The sequence below is a fragment of the Panthera uncia genome (assembly GCF_023721935.1).
Source record: "Panthera uncia isolate 11264 chromosome C1 unlocalized genomic scaffold, Puncia_PCG_1.0 HiC_scaffold_4, whole genome shotgun sequence".
Classification (NCBI taxonomy): Eukaryota; Metazoa; Chordata; class Mammalia; order Carnivora; family Felidae; genus Panthera; species Panthera uncia.
The window spans coordinates 81186171-81205602 of record NW_026057585.1 but is presented as its reverse complement, the minus strand read 5'-3'; the positions used below and the strand labels follow the sequence as shown (position 1 = coordinate 81205602).

General features: G+C 58.3%; 1 protein-coding gene across 4 annotated transcripts in view; it reads right to left on the bottom strand.

Annotated features, from left to right (window-relative positions):
• COL16A1 (collagen type XVI alpha 1 chain) overlaps positions 1-19432 on the bottom strand; it is a 49585-nt gene that overhangs the window by 16022 nt on the left and 14131 nt on the right. The window contains exons 24-51 of one of the 4 annotated variants that reach the window (XM_049617619.1): positions 19181-19216; positions 18918-18953; positions 18730-18840; positions 18325-18369; positions 16482-16517; positions 16282-16326; positions 15849-15980; positions 15037-15072; positions 14727-14834; positions 14284-14406; positions 14123-14176; positions 13882-13923; positions 13520-13555; positions 13375-13428; positions 13135-13203; positions 11006-11050; positions 10888-10914; positions 10396-10455; positions 10163-10210; positions 9977-10030; positions 6615-6668; positions 6342-6374; positions 4306-4422; positions 4180-4221; positions 4002-4088; positions 3167-3211; positions 2237-2281; positions 436-489 (exon numbers count right to left, since the gene is read on the bottom strand). In XM_049617619.1, coding sequence (XP_049473576.1) covers positions 436-489; positions 2237-2281; positions 3167-3211; positions 4002-4088; positions 4180-4221; positions 4306-4422; positions 6342-6374; positions 6615-6668; positions 9977-10030; positions 10163-10210; positions 10396-10455; positions 10888-10914; positions 11006-11050; positions 13135-13203; positions 13375-13428; positions 13520-13555; positions 13882-13923; positions 14123-14176; positions 14284-14406; positions 14727-14834; positions 15037-15072; positions 15849-15980; positions 16282-16326; positions 16482-16517; positions 18325-18369; positions 18730-18840; positions 18918-18953; positions 19181-19216 — 1674 coding nt within the window. The remainder of the gene's footprint in view (positions 1-435; positions 490-2236; positions 2282-3166; positions 3212-4001; positions 4089-4179; positions 4222-4305; positions 4423-6341; positions 6375-6614; positions 6669-9976; positions 10031-10162; positions 10211-10395; positions 10456-10887; positions 10915-11005; positions 11051-13134; positions 13204-13374; positions 13429-13519; positions 13556-13881; positions 13924-14122; positions 14177-14283; positions 14407-14726; positions 14835-15036; positions 15073-15848; positions 15981-16281; positions 16327-16481; positions 16518-18324; positions 18370-18729; positions 18841-18917; positions 18954-19180; positions 19217-19432) is intronic. The other 3 variants (XM_049617620.1, XM_049617621.1, XM_049617622.1) reach the window with 3 other exon arrangements.

The window sequence follows — 19432 nt, the reverse complement described above, 5'->3', positions numbered from 1 at the left end:
TTTCTTTGGTCGAGACCGCCACTGCAAGGCTGGGGCTGGATGACAGGTGCCAGCCTGGCCAGGACCCTGGGAGCTGAGGCGGAGGAAAAGGCCCAGAGCAGGGAGGATGAGGACAGGGTGGTGGGGGTGAGGGGGGGAGTAGGGTGTGGAAGGAGCAGCTAAATGCTGCAGGAGGAGGGAGGGAGAAGAGCCCCCAGGATGCTGCTAGAAGCCAGGGGGCAAGTCTGTTTGCCCCTTCCGGGGGGAGTCAAGGTACATGGAGATCAGCCTCCTTTGATCCTGGGGTGGGGGGTGTGAAAACCCCCCAATCTGAGGGATCAGGGGCAGAGAGTTTCAAAAGGAGCCCCCTCCCATCTTCCACTCATCCCTGGGGGCCCAACTTCTGTCTCCCCAGGGTTCCTGATCCGTCTCCTTCCCCTGCCAGCCCCCTCTTACCGGTTCCCCCTTCTCTCCTGTCAGGCCCCTGAGGCCTCGCTCTCCTTGAAGACCCTTGGGGAGAAAAATCATGAGAACCTACAGGGGAGGGCGGTCCCCACCCAGCCCCCGACTCCTTCTCCTTGCCCTGCAGCCTTCTGTCCCCGGTCCGGGCAGAGTTGGGCTTTCCTGATGCCCTTCCTAGGGTCCCTGGCAAGGTGACCATGGGGTGTACCCCAGAAGGGTAATTGTGAGATGTGTAAACTCCCACCTAGGGGTGCCTCTCAAGAGCATACCCCCAAGACAGGTAACTACAGAGATATGCCCCCCCCCCGGTAGGTGACCCTCAGAGGGTACCTGTCAGGCAGGTGACTGTCATCGGTGTGCCCTATTTTGGTAACTGGCTGGGGTGTACCTTTAGGAGGCTGACACGTGTGTGCTCCCCGTGAGGGGCAGCTGTCGGGAGTGGCGTCCCTACAGTGACGTTCCTCTGCCAAAATGTATCACTGCATGCCCAACACTTACCTGTACGCCCCCCAGCCCCCGCCCCAAATCACCTTCTTTGAGGGGCACAGGGGAGAGGCACGGGAAGGCCCCCCGAGCACACTGCTCCCTCCAGAGCAGTCCCTGTCACTTTTTAGGGTGGAAAGGGATGTCACTTTCAGTCAAAGCCAGAGCCCCCACCCTGACACTTGTGGGTTCGCCACAGCATTAAGGGGCTGCGTCTGCCCCTTCTCCCTCACGCCCTCGAGAGACGGTGCCCAAACCTTTCCACAACACAAGACAGATGGCTAGACGGACAGATGGCCCCTTCACCCAAGCAAGCAGAAACAGACAAGGTCCGGCCAGGATGAGGACATGGGGACAGATGGAGCTGTGACAGGAGGGGCCCCGCTCCCTGAGCCTCCATCACCAGGCCTGGGAGGAGAGGAGCCAGGCCCCAGGAACACCAAATCTGACAAACAGGAGGTTAGTTTCCGTGACCCAGGAGGGAGCAACAGTGACGATGGGGACGATTTAAACACACTCGTGACGATGACGGAGGCAGGGCAATTAACGACACCTGGCGGGAGGGGCAGGCCAACGCACTGGGCACAGAGGGGCAGGGCCCCACGACACCCAGAAACCCAACCGGCTGGCGTCACCTGCCCAGCCTTGGAGCAGACCGGGCCCGGAGCCAAGGGAGAGGAAAGGAAGAGGAGGAAGCTGAGAGTTTCCTCTAGGACGCTGGGCGAGGTGCGAGCGTGGCTGCCTTTGGATCCCCGGGGCGCCTCTGGACGGCCCTGCCAAGCAGCGGGGTGGCACCCTGTGCCAGCCTGCAATGTGAAGCCCTAAAGCTTTGGCATCTCTGCCGGGCTCTGTGCCAGGCGCCTGGCAGGGCCCCAAGAACTACTTCCAGCAAATCTTCAGCCAACAGCAAAGGTGGGAGAAGCAGGAGGCAGAAGTGGGAAGGGAGGCGTAAAGAGGCCCCTGGAGGCACCGGCTTCAAATAAGAAGGTAAAGCAGGCCTGGGGGTGGGGGGTGGGGGGGCAGTGACGTGGGACTAAGGGAGAGAAAACGGAGACTGCAGGGGAGGCGGGTGGAAGAGAGAAGATGAAAGAAAGCAGGAGCAGGGGGAGAAGGGAAGAGGGAAAGGAGTCAGAGACTTGGGAGGATGTCCAAGCCGCTGGGACCTCGGGGGGAACCTGTGTCGTTATGTGCCTGCAGGGGACGGAGACAAACATGGAGGAGGGGCAAGGGCTCAACAGGAAGGGACACAAGCAAAAGCCACAGAGACCTGGCTGGCGGGGGAAGGGGAGGTCGAGCAGCGCTAGGTTCTTACAGGCAATCCGGGGGAGCCAACAGCACCAGGAAAACCTGGGGGGCCCTGGTGGGAGAAACAGGCAGGTCACAACTCACAAGCACGGTAACCCTGGACATAGTCGGGGGCAGGGGGTCATGAGGAGAGGAGGTCACAGGAATATTTCCAAGGCAGCTGGAAAAGAGACTCAGTGAAGGCAGCCGCTCCTCCCCTCGGCTCCAGGAAGAATGGCTCCGCCATCGGCAGAGATGAGAAACAGCCCCCAGAGTCCCCCCGAGTCTAGCTGGACACCCTTGCTGGAGAGCAAGCCCATCATGCCTGCCACCTGACCTCCATAGGCCCCCGGCTGGGTGGCTCCCTGGTTCTAAGGTGGCTCCCACCAGCCACTTGTTCTCCAAAGAAAGCATTTTCGGTTCTTCCAGACTTTTCCTGGTCACTTCTATTTTCCTGCCATAGCGACACCAGACATCCCTGGTCTGGCCTTCGTAGACCTGTCCTAGAGATGGCCCCACAGAGCAATGCAGCGATGCTGGCCCCTGTAGTGACCGGTGTCACGGAGGCATGAAGAGATCTGGCCAGGTTGCCATATACCTTCCTGGCAGCCGAGACCAGGAGCCAGAAGCCTAGGCCTTCCTGCCAGGGCAGCCTGGGTCTGTGGTGCAGGACACTGCGGGGACGGGGACAGGGAGACAAGAGTGTGCCCTTGAGGGCCTCCCCTAAGCAGGACCACAGCCAAAGTGGGATGGAGCAGGCCAGTTCCAGGGGATTCGATGGTGGGGGGGGGAGCGGCACAGTCCCCACAGATGCTCTGATGAGGGAAAGGAGTGGGCAGCAGAATCCCCCTCTTTCTACCCTGCCCAGTTTCCTGGATACAAGGCAGTAGAATGGTGTCTGGGCGTTGTGACCCCTTTGAGAGCTTCTCAAGTGGGCCAGGAAACCACGGATACTTACAATAGGGCCTGGAGGACCCGGGGAGCCCCTCATGCCAGGCGGACCCTGCAAAGGAAGCCAAGGGAAATGGATGGAGAGGCCCGGGCCCCACAGAGCCCCAGGGTCTCTGCAGCCTTCCTCCCAGCTCACCACGGCCAGAGTCAACAGAGGCTGGTAGATTTCAAAGCGGGGCCATTCAGCTGACGTTAAACCTTTCGTTCAGTTCATTCAATCATCCAACAAACACTTACTGAGCAGCTATTATGTCCCAGGCACTAGTCCAGGTGCTGGGGACACAGCAATAAAAGGAACATAAAAATCCCTGCCTTGTGGCACTGACAACTCCAGGGGAGAGGTAGGCAAGAACAAATAGAACAGGGGCTGACTCGTGCTCAGTGGATACGTGTGGACTGTTCCTAAACGAATGAAATACACGGTATTCCGAGGGTGACACGTGCACTGCATGAAGGGGACTAGGGTTTCTAGGGACGGTGTGGGGCATGGTCAGCTTTTTGAGAGGGTGGTCAGGGAAGGTCTCCCTGCGAAAGTGATAGTTGAGCAGAGGGGGTCGGGGGGGGAAGGGACGAGCCCTGGAGAAGAGCTGCGGGCACAGGAAGCGGCTGGCAGGGGCGGAAGGGTGTCCTACGGGCCAAGAACAGCCAGCGTGCCACCAGGGCCAGGGGCTCAGAGCCGCAAGAGGCACCGGATGACCTGACGCTCGGAGACCCCTGAAGGAGCCACCGGAGGGCCCAGGAGGACATCTGGCAGGAATGAAACTGCCCCTAGGAACTGAGGGCCACTTACGTGGAGACGCCAGCCCCCTTGGGGCCCTGCCCAGATGAGGGCCTGGTCCTACCTCTTCTCCTCTCTGGCCGGGCAGTCCTGGAGGACCGGGCAGGCCAGGACTTCCAGCACAGCCAGGATCCCCCTCGCCGTTGTCTCCCTGGAGTGGGATGGGGACGGTGAGCTGAGCGGCCAGGGCCCTCCCTGTGGGGCCCGGGGCCCGGGCAGGAAGCGGGCACGGGTGCACTCACCCGGGCCTCCTCGGCTCTGGGGCGCTCCCGCTCTGTGAAGCACTGAGGACAACAGGAAACCCTCCGTCAGGTGAGGTGGCCGGGCGCTCTCCCCTCACCAGGCCGCCCCTGAACCCGGCCTCCTACCCGGGCACAGCTGTCCAGGCCTGGCACGCCGGGAATGCCCTGGTCTCCCTTCTCCCCTTTTTCCAGGAGCGCCACCGGGTGGGCCGTCCGCCCCTGGACACAGTCCCCGCAGAGGCTCTGACAAGAGAGAGGAGAGGGCAGTGGGGCGTGGGTCCCAGAAGGCCAGGGCGGGCCGAACGGGGGAACCCCACCCTGAACTCAGCCAAGGCACCCTGCCCGGCAGTCGTCCCCCCCCCGCCCCGCCCACACTCTCTCTTTCCCCAGCCACATCCCTGTGGCGGCTGTGTTCCATCCTCAGGGGACCCAATCCCAACACTGGCTTTGAGTTTTCTCCAGGAAGCAGCTCTGTGGGGCCAAGCCAAAGCCACTTTCCAGACAGGCGTGTGGGAGGAGGCGGAGGGGCCCGCAGAGGGACCATCTGTCCCGGCTGTTCCTGCAACCTGCACCCACTGTGAGGACACGCCGTGAGGATTCAGGCTGAAAAGGCCGGCCCCAAACACCAGCCTCTCTGCCCAAGGGAGCAAAGGAGCGGCTGCAGGAGCCAGGCCCTCTGCAGACGCCCCGCGGGATGGGGTCTGCCCTCCTGCCCCAGCAGATCCCGACTGGCACGGGCTCCCCAGTTCGCCCACCCCTGGGGGGGGGGGGTGTCTCTGGACCCGTCGTCAGGAGCCCCCCGCTCCACCTTCACTGTTCGCTGCAAAGCCCAGGGATAATGGTTGTCACTGACTCAGCGCCCGTGATGCCAGCCATCGAAATAGGCCTGTGCACATCATCACATTCAACCCTGACAGTGCAATGAGGCAGGTAATCTTATAAGCATTCCGGAAATGAGGAAGCCGACGCTCAAAGAGACAGTGTGACTTGTTTCAGGTAAGTGGGAGCCTGTACTGGGCACTGCTGTGCTGAGGCCAGAGCTGGCACTCTGTCCACGGGCCCGGGTTTCCTCCGGGGTGGCATCTGAGCACCTTCTCCAGACCACACGCGGTTCCGGTTTGGGGTCCTCCACAGAGCACGTTGACTAAGAAGCCGTCAGGTGACATGTTACACAGAGTCGTGCAATCACTTGCCCGGGGGCAGGACTCGGGGGAACCCTGGGCTTGCCAGGAGCCTAAGGGAGAAGAACTGGGGTTTCGGTGCCACACTCCCCTGTGATCAACCTATAGCTGCTGTCAGGAGGTTAACCTGAGTTAACCTGTCAGGAGGTTAACTGCAAGCTGCTTCTGGAGACATCTGCTGTCCAGAGCAAGGGCCGGCCAGGCAGTCCTCATGCTGTGGTCTGACCAGGACCCACGGGGGGAAGTGGGAGGTCCAGGGCACTGGGTAGTCAGTGCTAGAAGGGAGGGGCCCCAGAAGTTGCTGGGCTGGAGGAGAAAAGAGACCAGCCCTCATCTCCAAAGGTGACTGAGCGAGGGAGGCCCGCGTCACCCTCGGTCCAGCCCAGCTTGGGAGGCCAGGCCAGAGCCCCCAGTGAGATCTTGATGGCCTGGCACAGGCCAACCCTGCCAAGACCCCAAGTCCCCTCTCTTGTGCCACTGGAATTGTTCCTGAAATCCCATCACCTCCCTGAATTCTTTCTGCATTGACCAGAGGACAGCTGAAGCCTTCTTCCAGGCCCTCAACCCAGTCCCATCCAAACATATGCGACCTTTGCAGCTCGCTGCCTGATGACCCTTATAACTGCACTTGCACCCTCCTGCTGTGCTCTAGAAGCTGCTGGACCCTGCCCCGGTATGACCAGGGTGGCACAGGGCCTCACTGGTGGCTCCTGTGGGCAGGCTTTGGGGCAGGAACTACCCACAACATCCCTCACGTGGGTACCTTCGCGGGATTCCTTCACGCACTCATCCAGCAAATAAAATGGAGGGTCTGGCAGCAGCCAGGCGCCGTGCTAGGCCCTCGGAGACGGGTGCTTGGAATGCACATTCCCTACAAACAGCTCCGTCTGTAGCTCCCCTGTGCTGTGCTGAGACTTCCTACGATAATCCCCTCAGGAGACTTCCCTGCCAATTCCTACCCCTCCCCGCCTACCCTCTTACCTTAAGGAGGTGCTGTTCAATTGGTAAGGATCCCTGCAAGAGAGGAGACAGGAGGGCTCCAGGGCTCAGGCAGGTGTGGGGAAGGGGGATGGAGACTTATGGGATCAGGTAGAACCTTGGGAAGCCCCGTACCACCCCGGCTTCTCCCTGCCTTGCACAAGGGAGAGAAGAGGGTCCCCCTGCATCTAAGGGAGCTGGCATGACAAGTCAGCCCCGGGAGGGGCAGGGAAGGGCAGGGAGGGGGCTGCCCAGTGACGCCTGGCTGGTACCTACCAGTTCGGCCGTTAGCCCAGGCTGTCCGGGCAAACCGGTGTTTCCAGGCACTCCCTGCAGCCAAGAAGAGACACGAGTGAGCGGGCTCTTCTTTTGAGCCCGAAGGCCACCCTGCTTCGTGACCGCCACCCCCACTGCCTCTTCTCTTCCTGCAGAACCGGGGGCCTGGCTGGCATAAGGCTGGCACCCATTCTTAGCTCAAAACCTCCAGACTGTTTGCAGGGAGAGCCGAGGAGGCCCAGAAGGGTGACCCCCAAAACCAGTCCGATGGGAGTTTTTCCTACATGTTAGAGGGGCATCAGAAATCAGGCAAAGGGGCTTCTGCACAGTAAGTAACGACGTTTCTTTCTTTCTTGCACACGTGTCCTCTGTATTCTCTTTAATCACGGTCTTCCTGGCCAGCTAGGTGCTATCACCTCCAACTTGAAACCAGAGCAGCGAATTCAGAGAGGGCAAGTAACTTGCCAAAGGCCACAAGACGAGCAAAATGCAGAGGTGAGGCTCAGAGTCAGGACCACTGGCCTCAACCCCTCCCTTAACCGTGATTCCAGCACCTTCCTCAAAAGACATTCCCTGGAACACAGCAAGGTGGAGGCTCGGGAGCCAGTTGGTGTGAACCCCAACTACCTGGGTAATTTCTGGAGGGCTACTTGGAAGAAAGAAATCTCTGTGCCTCAGTTTCCTTATCTGTGACACAGGGACAGTTTACGGTGAGGCATAAAGAAGCTCACATGAGAGGTTTGCCTCCCAGACTCCCTGTCGCCCCTGCAGGCTCGAGGTGCACATTTGCATATTAAATACCCCGTGGAGGCCAGGAGAATGTTCCCTTTTCAATCCCCAGTGCCCGGCACAGAGGAGGCATGCATTAAATACGTGTCGAGTGAATGCACTGCTGCTCGCCCTGCTCTCCCCACACCGGGATTTCCTTGGCCCGTCCTGAGAGCTGGCCTGTCTTCAAGTCCCGGCTTCCGGTGACAGAATGCACCGCCTTCCCCGGCGAGCCCGCCCTATTTCAGCCCAGGCTCTAGCGAGGCCCGAGGCAGACTGGGGTCGGCCTACCTCCGGCAACCCCTGTGCCACTCGTTCTGCGTCCTGAGTGAGTTACCAGGGTCATGTGCTTAGGACAGGGCCTGGCGCGGGGAAAACACCTCGAACCCATTCGTGATCATTATGCACCTAAATCATTCACCCCTGCTCCCCTCCCCACTGCCCGTGTGTTACTTCAAGCCGGATACTTGGTGATTTTCTTTCCTTGCCCTCCTGGAACCAAATGTCCCACCTGTTGTCCTAGTGTTAGAAGCCAGAAGCTACGCACTCACTAGCTACTAACTGTATGGCCTCGGGCACATTGCTTGCCCTCCCTGCCTCAGTTTCCCCCGCTGGGAAACGGATGGGGATTACGTGGGATTACATTACTTGGGCAAATACATGCTGTCTATCTCTGGGCCTGCTTCTGAGCCTGAAGACAGGAGCTGCCGGGCCTCCCTTCCCTGAAAGGGCTGCAGGGCAACCTGGCCAGGAAGACTTGCACCTTGCCTGGCACGGGGCAGGTGCCTATTAGTGGCAGCTTGGCTTGGTCTACGGCACTGGCACCAGACGAGGACTCCAGTGCCTGGGACCAGACTCTGCAGTCACTCTTTCTGCCTTGTTCCCCCAGCGTGGCTTGGCAGGGTTCACACTCCATCAGCGTGTTAATGGGTCACTTTGAAATGACTCTCATGCTTCCCCAAGCAAACTGCAAAAGACCCCTGCAGACAGATTCCTGTTTCCTGGTGGTGCGGCAGGATGCGGGGACACTTGGCAAATGTGTGGCTGGCCCATGGGGGACTGAGAGTTGGCTCTGGTGCTGAGCTCTTGATGAGACTGAGAAAATTGGATCCCGGCAGAGACTCCCATCAGCCATGGGGACTCACCAGAACGGATTCTCACCCCAGGGTGGCAGTGGGGGATGTATAAAATCTCCAGGGCAGGGGGAGTCATTTGTAAGAAGCTTCCATGGGATTCTGCTCTGCTTCCTCAGGAGCTGGGGGCCAGACCTGCAGAAGCCTAGGACCTTCAGGAAATGTGACCTGGTGTGCAAACCCTTGGGGAACCGTCCTGCGGGGCAGCGGCAGGGGGAAGCAAATGTTCTGTCCTGGGAAGCCCTGTCCAGTGCGGCCGGTTCCTAGCTGGATGACCTCAGACAAGATATTTCACCTCTTGGAACCTGTTTGCCTCGCTGTGACTTGGGGATAACACCACCTGCCTGTTGGAGTTGATGTAAGACTCAAACGAACGAGAGTACGGACGTAAAATAATAATAGAAGTCATGGTCCTAATGATGGCTAATGCCTTCTAAGCATTTACTATGTGCTAGGACATATGGTCCCACACATTTCGCGTGCATTAACTTGCTTCACATTCACAAAAGCCCCATGAGGTACTTGCTGTAATTATCTCCACTTAACAGATGAAGGAACCGAGACACAGAGAGGGTAAGGAATTTGCCCAGCATCACACCACAACTAGCACAGAGCAGGGCTGGCTTTCAAGGTCAGGTTCGTTGGCTCTGGAATGCACGCTCTCATCACAGTGCCACACGGATCTCCACTCCCACTGCTCTCCCCTCACTGTCTCTGGCCTCCACGCGATTGTCAGGCACAGTCCCGCCTCCGATCCTTTGCACCTGCTGCTCTCCGCTGTCAGGAACACTCTCCCTCGCTCATTTCCGCTCAGTCTGGATGCCTTCCAACACGCCTCTCCAACATCTTCCTTGCCCTCCTCCCATTTTCTGACCCCACTCCCTGCTTTATCTTTCTCCTTAGCACACACCGCTTTTTAACATGCTATGTTGTGCTTTATTTTTATCTTGCTTATTGTCTGTGTCTCTTACTAGAATGCACACTCTAAAAGGGGAGGGGTTTTTATTTTTGCCCACTGCTGTAGCACCAGCACTTAAAATAGTGTCTGGAAAACAGCAGAGGTGCAAAAAGATTTGTTGCATGAATGAATGTTGGACACCGTTCCAAAACAGGGGAGCTTCACACGGTGTACGGAACTATTTGACCCAGATCCTGGGTTCCTGACAGCTGACCAAGGCCTGAGGTTGGCCCGGTTGTCCATAGGGTGTCTGGGCCAGCACACAGCAGGGTATTCCCTGCTCAAGGAAGGTCCAGGACTGCCCACAGCCCATGCTAAGGGCTCAGAGCCTCACCCCCCACCCCCACCCCATGCTGCACTGGGAAACAGGAACACAGAGGAGCGAGGATGGCACGCGTCGGTGTTGGGATGAGATGCGGCCCACTCAGGGGCCCACACAGACCCCGAGCCCTGCCACCCTGCCACCGCGCCTCCCAAACTCCCATTCTCTTCTCCCCCTTTACCTGCAGCCCCGGCATTCCAGGGGGTCCAGGGGGTCCAGGAACACCCGGGGGACCCTGAGGGAGAGGAGAAGCAATCAGACCCAAAAGAAAGCTCTGCCCCACCGCTGGGGGCAGCGGCATCAGGGTGGGCAAGCCACAGGGCGCTGGCGGACAAGTGGAGACACAGAGGAGACAAGCGACACACACCTGCGGGCCCGGCTGCCAGGAGCTGCCCATCCAAAGTCCCGGAGCACCCTGGGTGGGAGTGGGGGTCGCAAAAGAAGGGAGAGGTTATAGGCAACGTTCACACCAAGCGCAGGGCTGCGTGGGGAGGCAGCTGGCTGGGGCGCAAAGCCCTGCGGGGCCCTCGCACGTTGAGCCAACACAGGAAGCCAGGCCTCTCCCCCCCGGCCGGGGGGAGAGCTCTCAGCACCACTTACCGGCATGCCAGAGAAGATGGGGTCCCCTCGAGAAGGGCAGGAGCACTCCCCTGGCTCGCCCTGAAAAGATAAGAGCCTTTGTCAAAGGGGGGCAAGGATGGGGGACCTTTTGGAAACCAACATCCGGGAGGCAGCACAGGCTCTAAGATGGAGAGGCCAGCGTTTAAATCCAGAATCTGCCTCTTACGACTGTGCCCTTGGGCACCCTGTTCAACCTCTCAAGCCTCAGTCTCCTCATCTGTAAAATGGGCAGCATAGCACCAAACGCATAGGCCATCAGGAGGATGGAATGGATGAACCCATACAGAGTTCCTGCCCCACGGAAAGCACTCAGCCCTCAAGTTCTAAGCGCTACTGTTATTCCTGTTGGAATAGCAGCAAGGAGGCCAGAATGACTCCTCCGTGTGCATACATTCCCCCGGGGGTGGGGGGGTGGGGCTATAGGGGTTGTTTATTTCTCCACGGTATTGGCCACAGGGCCTGGGGACTTACCTTCTCTCCCTGAGGTCCCTTTTCACCCTGCAGGGAAGAAACACAGTGAGGTGAGTAGATAGGGGTGTGGAGGCGAGACCTGCTGGGGCTTCCTGCCGCCCTGAGGCACTGTACTCACTGGAATCCCTCTGGCTCCTGGAAGTCCTTGCTGCCCATCAGGGCCCTGAGGGGAGAGAGCCCATGGTCAGTGGCGAGCCAGGACAGCAGCCGGCCATGTGGCCCACCGGCAGGGGAGGGCAATGGGACAAGCAGAAGCCTGCACCCCAGTGCCTGTGTCCTAGAGGAGGGGACTCTGGCGTAGGAGACAAGGAGAGAAAGAAGGAGAAAGACTGGCATTTCCTGAGCACCTTCGGGGGGTCAGACACGGGGCCCAGCACCGGTCGGAGAACAGAGTGGGATCCCCACTCCCATCCCTGCAGGACGGTACCGTTCTGTTTTCCAGGTGAGAAAACTGAGGTTTAAAGAAACTTTGTAATAGACCCACCCAGAATCACTGCACCCAGCTATATGCGGCCCAAAGTCCCTGCTGACGCCCTCTCTCTCCCCCTTTAGTGCTCGCCACACGTTCCATCACCAAGGTCATCTCAGATGACTTAGCAGGAGATGGGAATTTCTGCCCTTAGTTTATCACCAAGGATTTGAAGACTCTGAAAGGCTGTCACTGGCCTAAGGTCACACAACTTGCACGGTGTGTGGGGCTGGGACTGGGGGGGCCTCCCGGCTGGGGTTCAGCCCGAGGGAAGAAGATCTGGAGAAGTCTGCCTGGCTGTTCAGGGGCATTCTGATGGCTGCCTTCCTGTGGGACATGCCACCTTCACACACGGGACTCGCAACTCCACGAGAATCGGGACTGCCTTCACTTTCACCTCCGCCTTTCCCCAGGGGCTCCCTGGAACAGCCAGGGACCCTGTGTCTGGGCGACACAGACTGGTTGCACGGATGTGGGCGAGTCCCTGGCCCCTCTGGGCTTCAGGGCACCCTCAAGAGGACCCCATCAGTGATATTGCCAAAACGGAACTGGAATTTCTCTGGGGATCCATAAACATAGAAAAGATATCTTTCACTGGGCTGTTTTCAACATTCCCAGAGACCCAAGAGAAATTACACATTTGCCCACGACCTGGCATGGCACAGCCTGGCTGAAAGGTAGCACTGCTTTGATTTAGGCTAGAATTATACCATCTCGTAAAATTCTAGTGGGTTCATGTGGAGTAGACGCTGACTATTATACAGGTATTTGACGAATGAAAATAAGGAAAGGCATTTATTATTACTTAATCTGTGCAATTTGTTCAATAGGCACATCTTTTAAAACATGGGAATGAGGGGCGCCTGGGTGGCTCAGTCAGTTAAGCGTCCGACTTCGGCTCAGGTCGTGATCTCATGGTTCGTGAGTTCGAGCCCCGCGTGGGGCTCTGGGCTGACAGCTCGGAGCCTGGATCCTGCCTCGAATTCTGTGTCTCCCTCTTTCTCTGCCCCTCCCCTGCTCACACTCTGTCTCTCTCTCTCTCTCTCAGAAATAAATAAGCATTAAAAAAATAAATAAATAAAACATGGGAATCGTGGGTGGGAGAGAAATAAAGAGAGGTCTTTGAGGGTAATGAGGTTGGTCTAGACAGATCTGTGCTGGCCAGTATGGTAGCCAATAGCCACATGTGCTTATTTAAAATTTAAATGAATTGAAATGAAATGAAATGTAAACTTTAACTCCTCGGTCACACTAGCCACATTTCGAGCGCTTGAAAACCACGTGGCTACCGGCTACCCTCTCGGGCAGGGCAGAATAGAACATTTCTATCATTGTGGACAGCTCAGTGGGGCAGCACCCATTTAGATGAGCCCCCAAGGACCAGGCTTTGAAGTGGGGTGGGTGAGTTAACATATGGGCTTTGAGTCAGACAGACCTGGGTTCAAGTCCTGACTCTGCCTGCTCATTCTCTGGCCTTCCGGGGGACAATGATAGCCAGTCCCTCATAGGGCTGTTGTGAGGTTTAAGTGAATCTCTCTTGCTTTAGAGCTCAGCACAAGGCCTCAGCGCAGTCACTGCTCCAGAAATGGTGGTGATCAGTGATGTCATTCAGGTGCCCTCCCCTCTAGACAGTGTGGTTTTCCTTCTCGGAGGCTGGGCCTCTCTCCTCCCCTTCCCCACGCTGTGGGGCCCGGTCAGTCAGCCCTGTGCCCTCTTCCCAGCAGCACCAGCCCGGCCCCAACAGGGCCTCCAGCACAGAGCACAGACAGGACCCTTACCCGAGGCCCAGAGACACTGGCACCAGGGGGCCCCATCGGCCCAGCAGCTCCTTTCAGCCCTGGAGACCCCTGCAGAAGAGAGAGCACAGAGGCTAACAGCGGCAATCGGGCAGGTGAGACGCATCAGACCAGGTGTTGGGTGGCCCACCGTTGGGCATCACTCACTCCCATGTCCCCGTCCCCCCTGCCAGGGCACTCAGAAGCACCACAGGTCTAGCGCCCTACGAAGCAGAGGCTCACCTTGGCACCTTTCTCTCCGGTGGGGCCAGGTGGTCCCCGAGGTCCCGGAAGCCCCTGCAGACAGAGGGAAGCACAGTTCCTTAACCCCTGGCCCGAAGTGGCCCCTTTCCCCGGCCAGACTCCTCTAGGCCAAAAGCAGACGTACCTGAATGCCAGGCAAACCCTGGACTCCAGGTTCCCCCTGCAATTTAGAAAAGACAGACTGGGCCGCTGGCCCTTCCCCACTGGCAGACCTGGTCTGGGGTGGGGTATCTGCCAGCCCAAATTCAAGAGAGCTCCCCGGCAAGACCGTGAGGGTCAGAGAGGCGGGGGTCAAAGCCAAGGTCCCCCGCAGGAGTGATGACAGGCCAGGGCTACAGCCCAGTTCTTCTTCCCAAAGCTGTGCCCTTGAGCACTGGAGGCCAGGCAGAGCCTCATAGTTTGGGGGACAGATAGGAGTGGGCAAATGGTTAATAGAAGTGTTGGGAGGCTGGGGGCAGGCAGGCCAAGGGAAGGCTAGAGACTCACCTGCGGCCCCTGGATTCCCCTTCCCGGAGGTCCAGGCTCTCCCTGAAGAGACAGAAGGACAAACCTTGGCTTGGGATTCCCCACTCACCGAATAGCCTCTTCCCCAGCCTCTTCTCCTTTACCCCCGCACCTCCACCTTCTCCCTTCTCTGGGGCTGATCTTCCCCACTCCAGGCCCATGCCACACCCCCCAGCCCTCACCACACATACCTGCAGCCCAGGCTCCCCGTACACACACCTACCTGGGTGCCCTTCAGTCCTGGGGGCCCTTGAACTCCAGGTAGACCGGGCTGGCCCTAAAAGATACAGGTGGCCCATGGGTCCCACAGGGAAAAGGGTGCAGGTGGGAGAGAAGGCAAAGCTCAGGCAGGGAAAGACCAGAGGGCAGGTAGCCGGAACTCACCGGTTTCCCAGGCCGGCCCACACCTTCTGGGCCCGGCTCTCCTTTGGGGCCCGGCTTCCCAGGCAGTGCTGCCGTGCTCGGCACCGCCCCCTGCAGGCTGGGGCAGGCAGTGCAGCCATCACCCTGGTCAGAGAGAGGCGCCCCCAGCAGTCCTTGAGCCAGGGCTGACAGGCAGGCCAGGAAGAGGCACCGGAAAGAGGGGGGGTCCCTGCGCCCCTCTGAGAGATCTGCCCCTCCACTGCCCCCACCTCGGTCTGGGAAATCAAAACACGCCCCGACCCTCCCTGCTCTTCCCCTCCCTGCCTTGCAGAAGAGCTGAGGCATCACCCAGCGATTCCGGTACCCCGCTAGGCTCGCAGCCTGACTCCGCAGTCCTTCACCTCATTAGCTCTCAGCCCCCTTTCTTTTTGTCCGGGCAACAAAGCCCCCCCTACCCGACTGACCTTTTCTCCTTTCGGGCCCATGGGGCCCCGCACGCCAGGTTCTCCCGACAGTCCCGGCCGCCCCGTGGTGCCTGGCACTCCAGGATCTCCAGGGTTCCCAGCATCACCCTGCAAGGAGTAGGCTTCAAGGAGGGCAGAGGTGGCCCAGCTGGGGGCAGACTGCCTCTTGGGAACTAAAGGCACTCAGAGCCCTTTGCTGGCGCCTGAGGGCTGCCCAGGGAGTGGAGAGCGGGCACAGGGCGATCAGGAAAAGGAGGTGGAAAGCGCCTCAGAGAGGTGGTGCCCACCCGTGCCCACGAGGCTCTCTCACCTTGTTCCCCTTCGGTCCACGTTCTCCAGCCTTGCCCTGGGGAGAAAGCATTTCTAGTACCCACTCACTCATAGCGGACACCCCTAAGCGTCTGGCACCGTGTTAGACCCAGGGAACTCAACAGGGCACAAAACAGTCCAAAATCTCCTCTCTCGTCCTAGCGAAGCAATGCTGGATAGATTAAGAGAGGAGCCGAGCCAGAGTCCTGTCTGGGTGACCCCCGGCGAGCTGCCTAGCCTCTCTGTGACTCGGTTTCCTTACCCGTCGATGGGAATGCTAAGAATGACGTTGGCTTCTACCCTGTAGAGTCCTTGTGACATTAGATGAGCTAACGTGTGTGAAGCAGTGTGTGGCACCCAGCATACGCTATGGCAGTGCTCGCTGTGACCAGTAGAGCGAGGACAATAATAATCAGTCCCGTGGTAGCCATGGGTCATCCTGAACACCTATCGTATGCCGCGAAGTGCTTCACACACGCGATTCCTAGGCCCTAGGTGTTGGTGATTGCAACACCACCACGCAGAGGAAACAGAGGCACAGAGAGGAGAACAGTAACTTGTTCAAGTCAAAGCGTGAGTGAAAGGCAGAGCTAGAATCTGAACCCAGGCCCGCCTGGTCCCAAGTTGGTGCTCTTTCTTTCGTACGCCCTGCCAGGCCGGGTCCCAGGATGAAGGGCTGAGGCGTCCTCTGGGGACAGAAGCACCGACCCTTCCATCGACTCCCACCTACTCCCCACCATCCAGGGAGCCAAAAGACCCGGGCAGGGTTCGTCCCTTCCTTTGCGCCTCTCCTGCAGCAACCTGGGAGCTCACCTGTTTCCCTGGCAAGCCAAAGCCCGGGGGCCCAGGCTCTCCCTTCTCTCCAGGAGGGCCAGGCAAGGCCACCGTGTAGCTGTCCCCATCCTGAGGCTCGGACAGGGCTGGGCATGGCTCACAAGGCTCCCCCTGCCAAGTGAGGACACAGGGTTGGGGGACACCAGGCCGGGCCTGGAATCGGGGGCTGGGGAACGGAGCCGGGCCTGACACAGCGTCCCTGCTGGGCGAGGGATATCTCGGGAGAGATCTCGGGAGGACAGGCAAGAAATGAAGGTGGGGCCAAGTCATCAAGGGTCTTGAATGCCATGTTAAGGAGTAAGATGTTACCCTCAGGCAGTGGGGAGCCTTGTGGGGATTGAATTAGAGCAAGATAAGTGTGTGTTTAGGAAGTTCACCCTGGCTGCAGAGGGGAGAGTGTCGCCAGACTCACCTTCTCCCCTTTGATGCCTGTGGATCCCACTGGCCCTGGTGGACCCTGTGTGATTAAAAAAAAAAAAGAGGCCATGCGTGAGGCCCAGCACCTGCCTGGGCTATGCTGGGGCACAGTCCAGGTCTGTCGTCCCCCCCAGTAGTAGGTAGCACCTCCCGTCTTGCCCTTTTCCCAAGAGCCGTTGTATCTAGAGCACTTACCGGCCGGCCAGCTGGCCCTGCCTCCCCAAAATTACCCTGTGCAAAGCAGAGAGCAAAGGGTCAAAGAGAGGGTGCTGGGTCAGTCCCCAGCCACAAACCACAAAAGTTGCCTCTTAGGACCTCTAGACTACCCCTCTCATCTCCTGGCTAGGGAAACTGAGGCCAGGGATTTCCCCAAGGTCCCCAGGAGAGTCTGCGGCATGCTCCCCAGGCTCACTTCACAGAATCCTAGCCCCGCACGCAGCCCTCACCCAGCACACGAAGATCATTAGCTCATTCATTTGTTCACTGGATGCCTACACGGCTGTGCCCCGGGCAAGGTGCTGGTGGGTCGCAGTGAACAGCACGCCCAAACACCTTGTGCAATTTACACACTTGTGGGGGACAAGAAGTAGTTTTTAAGTCACAGTAAGTGTAAACAGCCAGGAGGGCTATGAAGGGAACAGACACAAGGGAGGCCATTTTGGACAGGGTGGTCGGAGAAGTGTTGACCACAATTATTATCAGAAAGACGAGAAGAAGGCCATCCAGTGAAAGAATAGGGGGAGGGGGGAAGAGAGGGAAAACGTACGAGATGGTGGGAGCCACGAGTACAGAATCTAAGAGGTGGGGACATTCCTGTTCCAGAGCGGAAGGAGGCCAGCACATCCACAGCCCCGGAAACGGGAAGGGAAACGGAGGAGAGGAGAGCCGGAAGAACCGGAAAGGCAGGCAGGCAGGGTCCGGCCAGGGTCTTGTTAAGCATAGCACGACTTTGCTACAGAGTCAATCATGAAGGATTTTAAGCAGGGAAATAATGAAACCCGAGTTCTTTTTGCAAGGGCACATTATGTTAGCTGCTGGGTGGCAAACGGGCTGTGGATGAGCTACGGGGGCCACAGGCAGGCCAGACTGGGGGGCTGCCGCCAGAGTCCAGGTGAGACTGGTCGGGACTCAGATGGCGGTGGCGCTCACAGAGGTGGAGAGGAGCGGGGGAAGCTGACAGAGATGCCTGTTGGCAGGACTGGGGGAGATGATGTGGGGGAAGGCAGGGATCCAGGCTGCTGCAGGTTTGGGATCTGAGGAGCTGGGGACGTGCCATTTACTGGGACAGAGAAATCTAGAAGAGGAGGCAGCTGTGAAGTGAGGGTACAGGGGCCCCGTCTTGAGAAATGACGGGTGTGGTTTGCCTGACAGAGCAGAGTCCGAACATATATTTTGGTATTTCTCGCGCTTGGACACGCATCCACCCGTGGAAGCCCTCATTTGGGTAACACTGCATTATAAGTTCAACGCTGTCATTTGTCCCCAACGCAATCATAAATACAAATGTGAACACGGGCACTGAAATCGAGTAACCCAGCCGAGCAGCGAAGATTACAGACTCTGGAGCCAGATTCCTAGGCTCGGATCCCAGTTCTACACCCGAACACCCATGTGACCTTGGGTAACTGACTTGGCCTTCTATGCCTCTGATTCTTCATCCGTAAAATGACAATAATGGAGTAGCTCCCCCGAAAGGTTTTAGGGGGATGAAACAAGTTAATACGTGCCTAAGCACTTGGAACGGTGCCCGGCACATCGTAAGTGGTAAAGGAGAGGCAAATATTGTTATTTTATTAAAAGGTAGTCTTAAACGTGCTTAATTGTTTTAGATTATCAATAAGATAAACACACAGCACTAAGGAGTTCTCTTGGAGAAGGCAAGGGCTCTTCCAAATAAGCTCATTGGCTCCAGTCTGCAAAGCACGGATGAATTTATTTCACTGTGGGTTTACAGTTTGATCTCTCGTCTGTATCGTCCCTATTCCCTGCCTCCCTGCCAAGAAACCGTGGCGTCACTGACAGCTAACCCAGAGCTCACCTTCTCTCCTTTCAGCCCTGTTGGCCCTGGAGCCCCAACTTTCCCCTGAAAAACAACCAAGTCACAGTTAGAGCACCTTCCCACTCCCACCCCTGCAAAACCCCATGGTTCCAGTGTCCCCCCAGAAAGAGAAAGGCCAGCTTGGAATTACGAATGCCACAACTCCACCGGTAGCTGGGCAGTTACTTCTGTTATGCAGCCGGGCACTTGGAGATTCTAAGAGGGAACTCCGGGGCAAGCAACCCGGGGCGGCATAGGGGTGGAGGGAGAGACCAGGCTGCAGGCCTGGGACACCTGCCTCAGGGCCTCCTTCCTGGTCTCTGCCTTGAGACTCGGGGCCTGTGGAGCCAGGGAAGCCACCAGTGTGGCAAAGATGGGCTGGACTGAGCTGGGCTGGTCACTCACCGGAAGGCCGGGCAAACCGAAGCCAGGGAGGCCCATGTCTCCTTTGGCCCCTGTAGGGGGCCCAAGATGCTGGGCCCCTACCGCTAAGCTGCAGGACAAGCAGGAGTCCCCCTGGGGAAGGAAGTGAAAGAATTGGAAAGGTTCCCAGGAGTCAGAGGGGGGTAGCCAGGGGACCAGTGTTCCTTTACCTTCTCTCCTTTGGGACCTTGGATGCCAGGGTCTCCCTGCAGGGGAAAAAAGGTTTATTGGCTGAGACTGGGCACGTCGGGGCACCCCAAACTTCCTAGCCATATGCGAGGACAGCAATGGTACATACCACAAACCCTTCAAATACCCAGGGGTCCTATGGGGTTCAAGATTAGCACCCAGAGCCGGGGCTCATCAACCCATGTAATAGATGGAGGAAATCAGGCCAGGCTAAGCTACCTCACTGGAAAGTTCCTGTACCTACCCTATCACCTTTCCATCCAGCAGATCTCAGGCCCTCCTGAAAGAAAGTGTGAGGGAGTGGGGTGGGGAGTCAAGGCCAGGACCCGAACCCGCCCCAGCCCACTCCCTTCCTCCACCCCCAACCAATCCCCAATCGCCAGGAGGAGGGCCAGCCTCACTCACTATAAGGGTGGGCTCCACCCCAGCTTGCCCAAAGGGCATCTTAGAGCCTCCTCAAGAACCCTAGGAGGTAGCTGTGGAGACGTGGGTGACC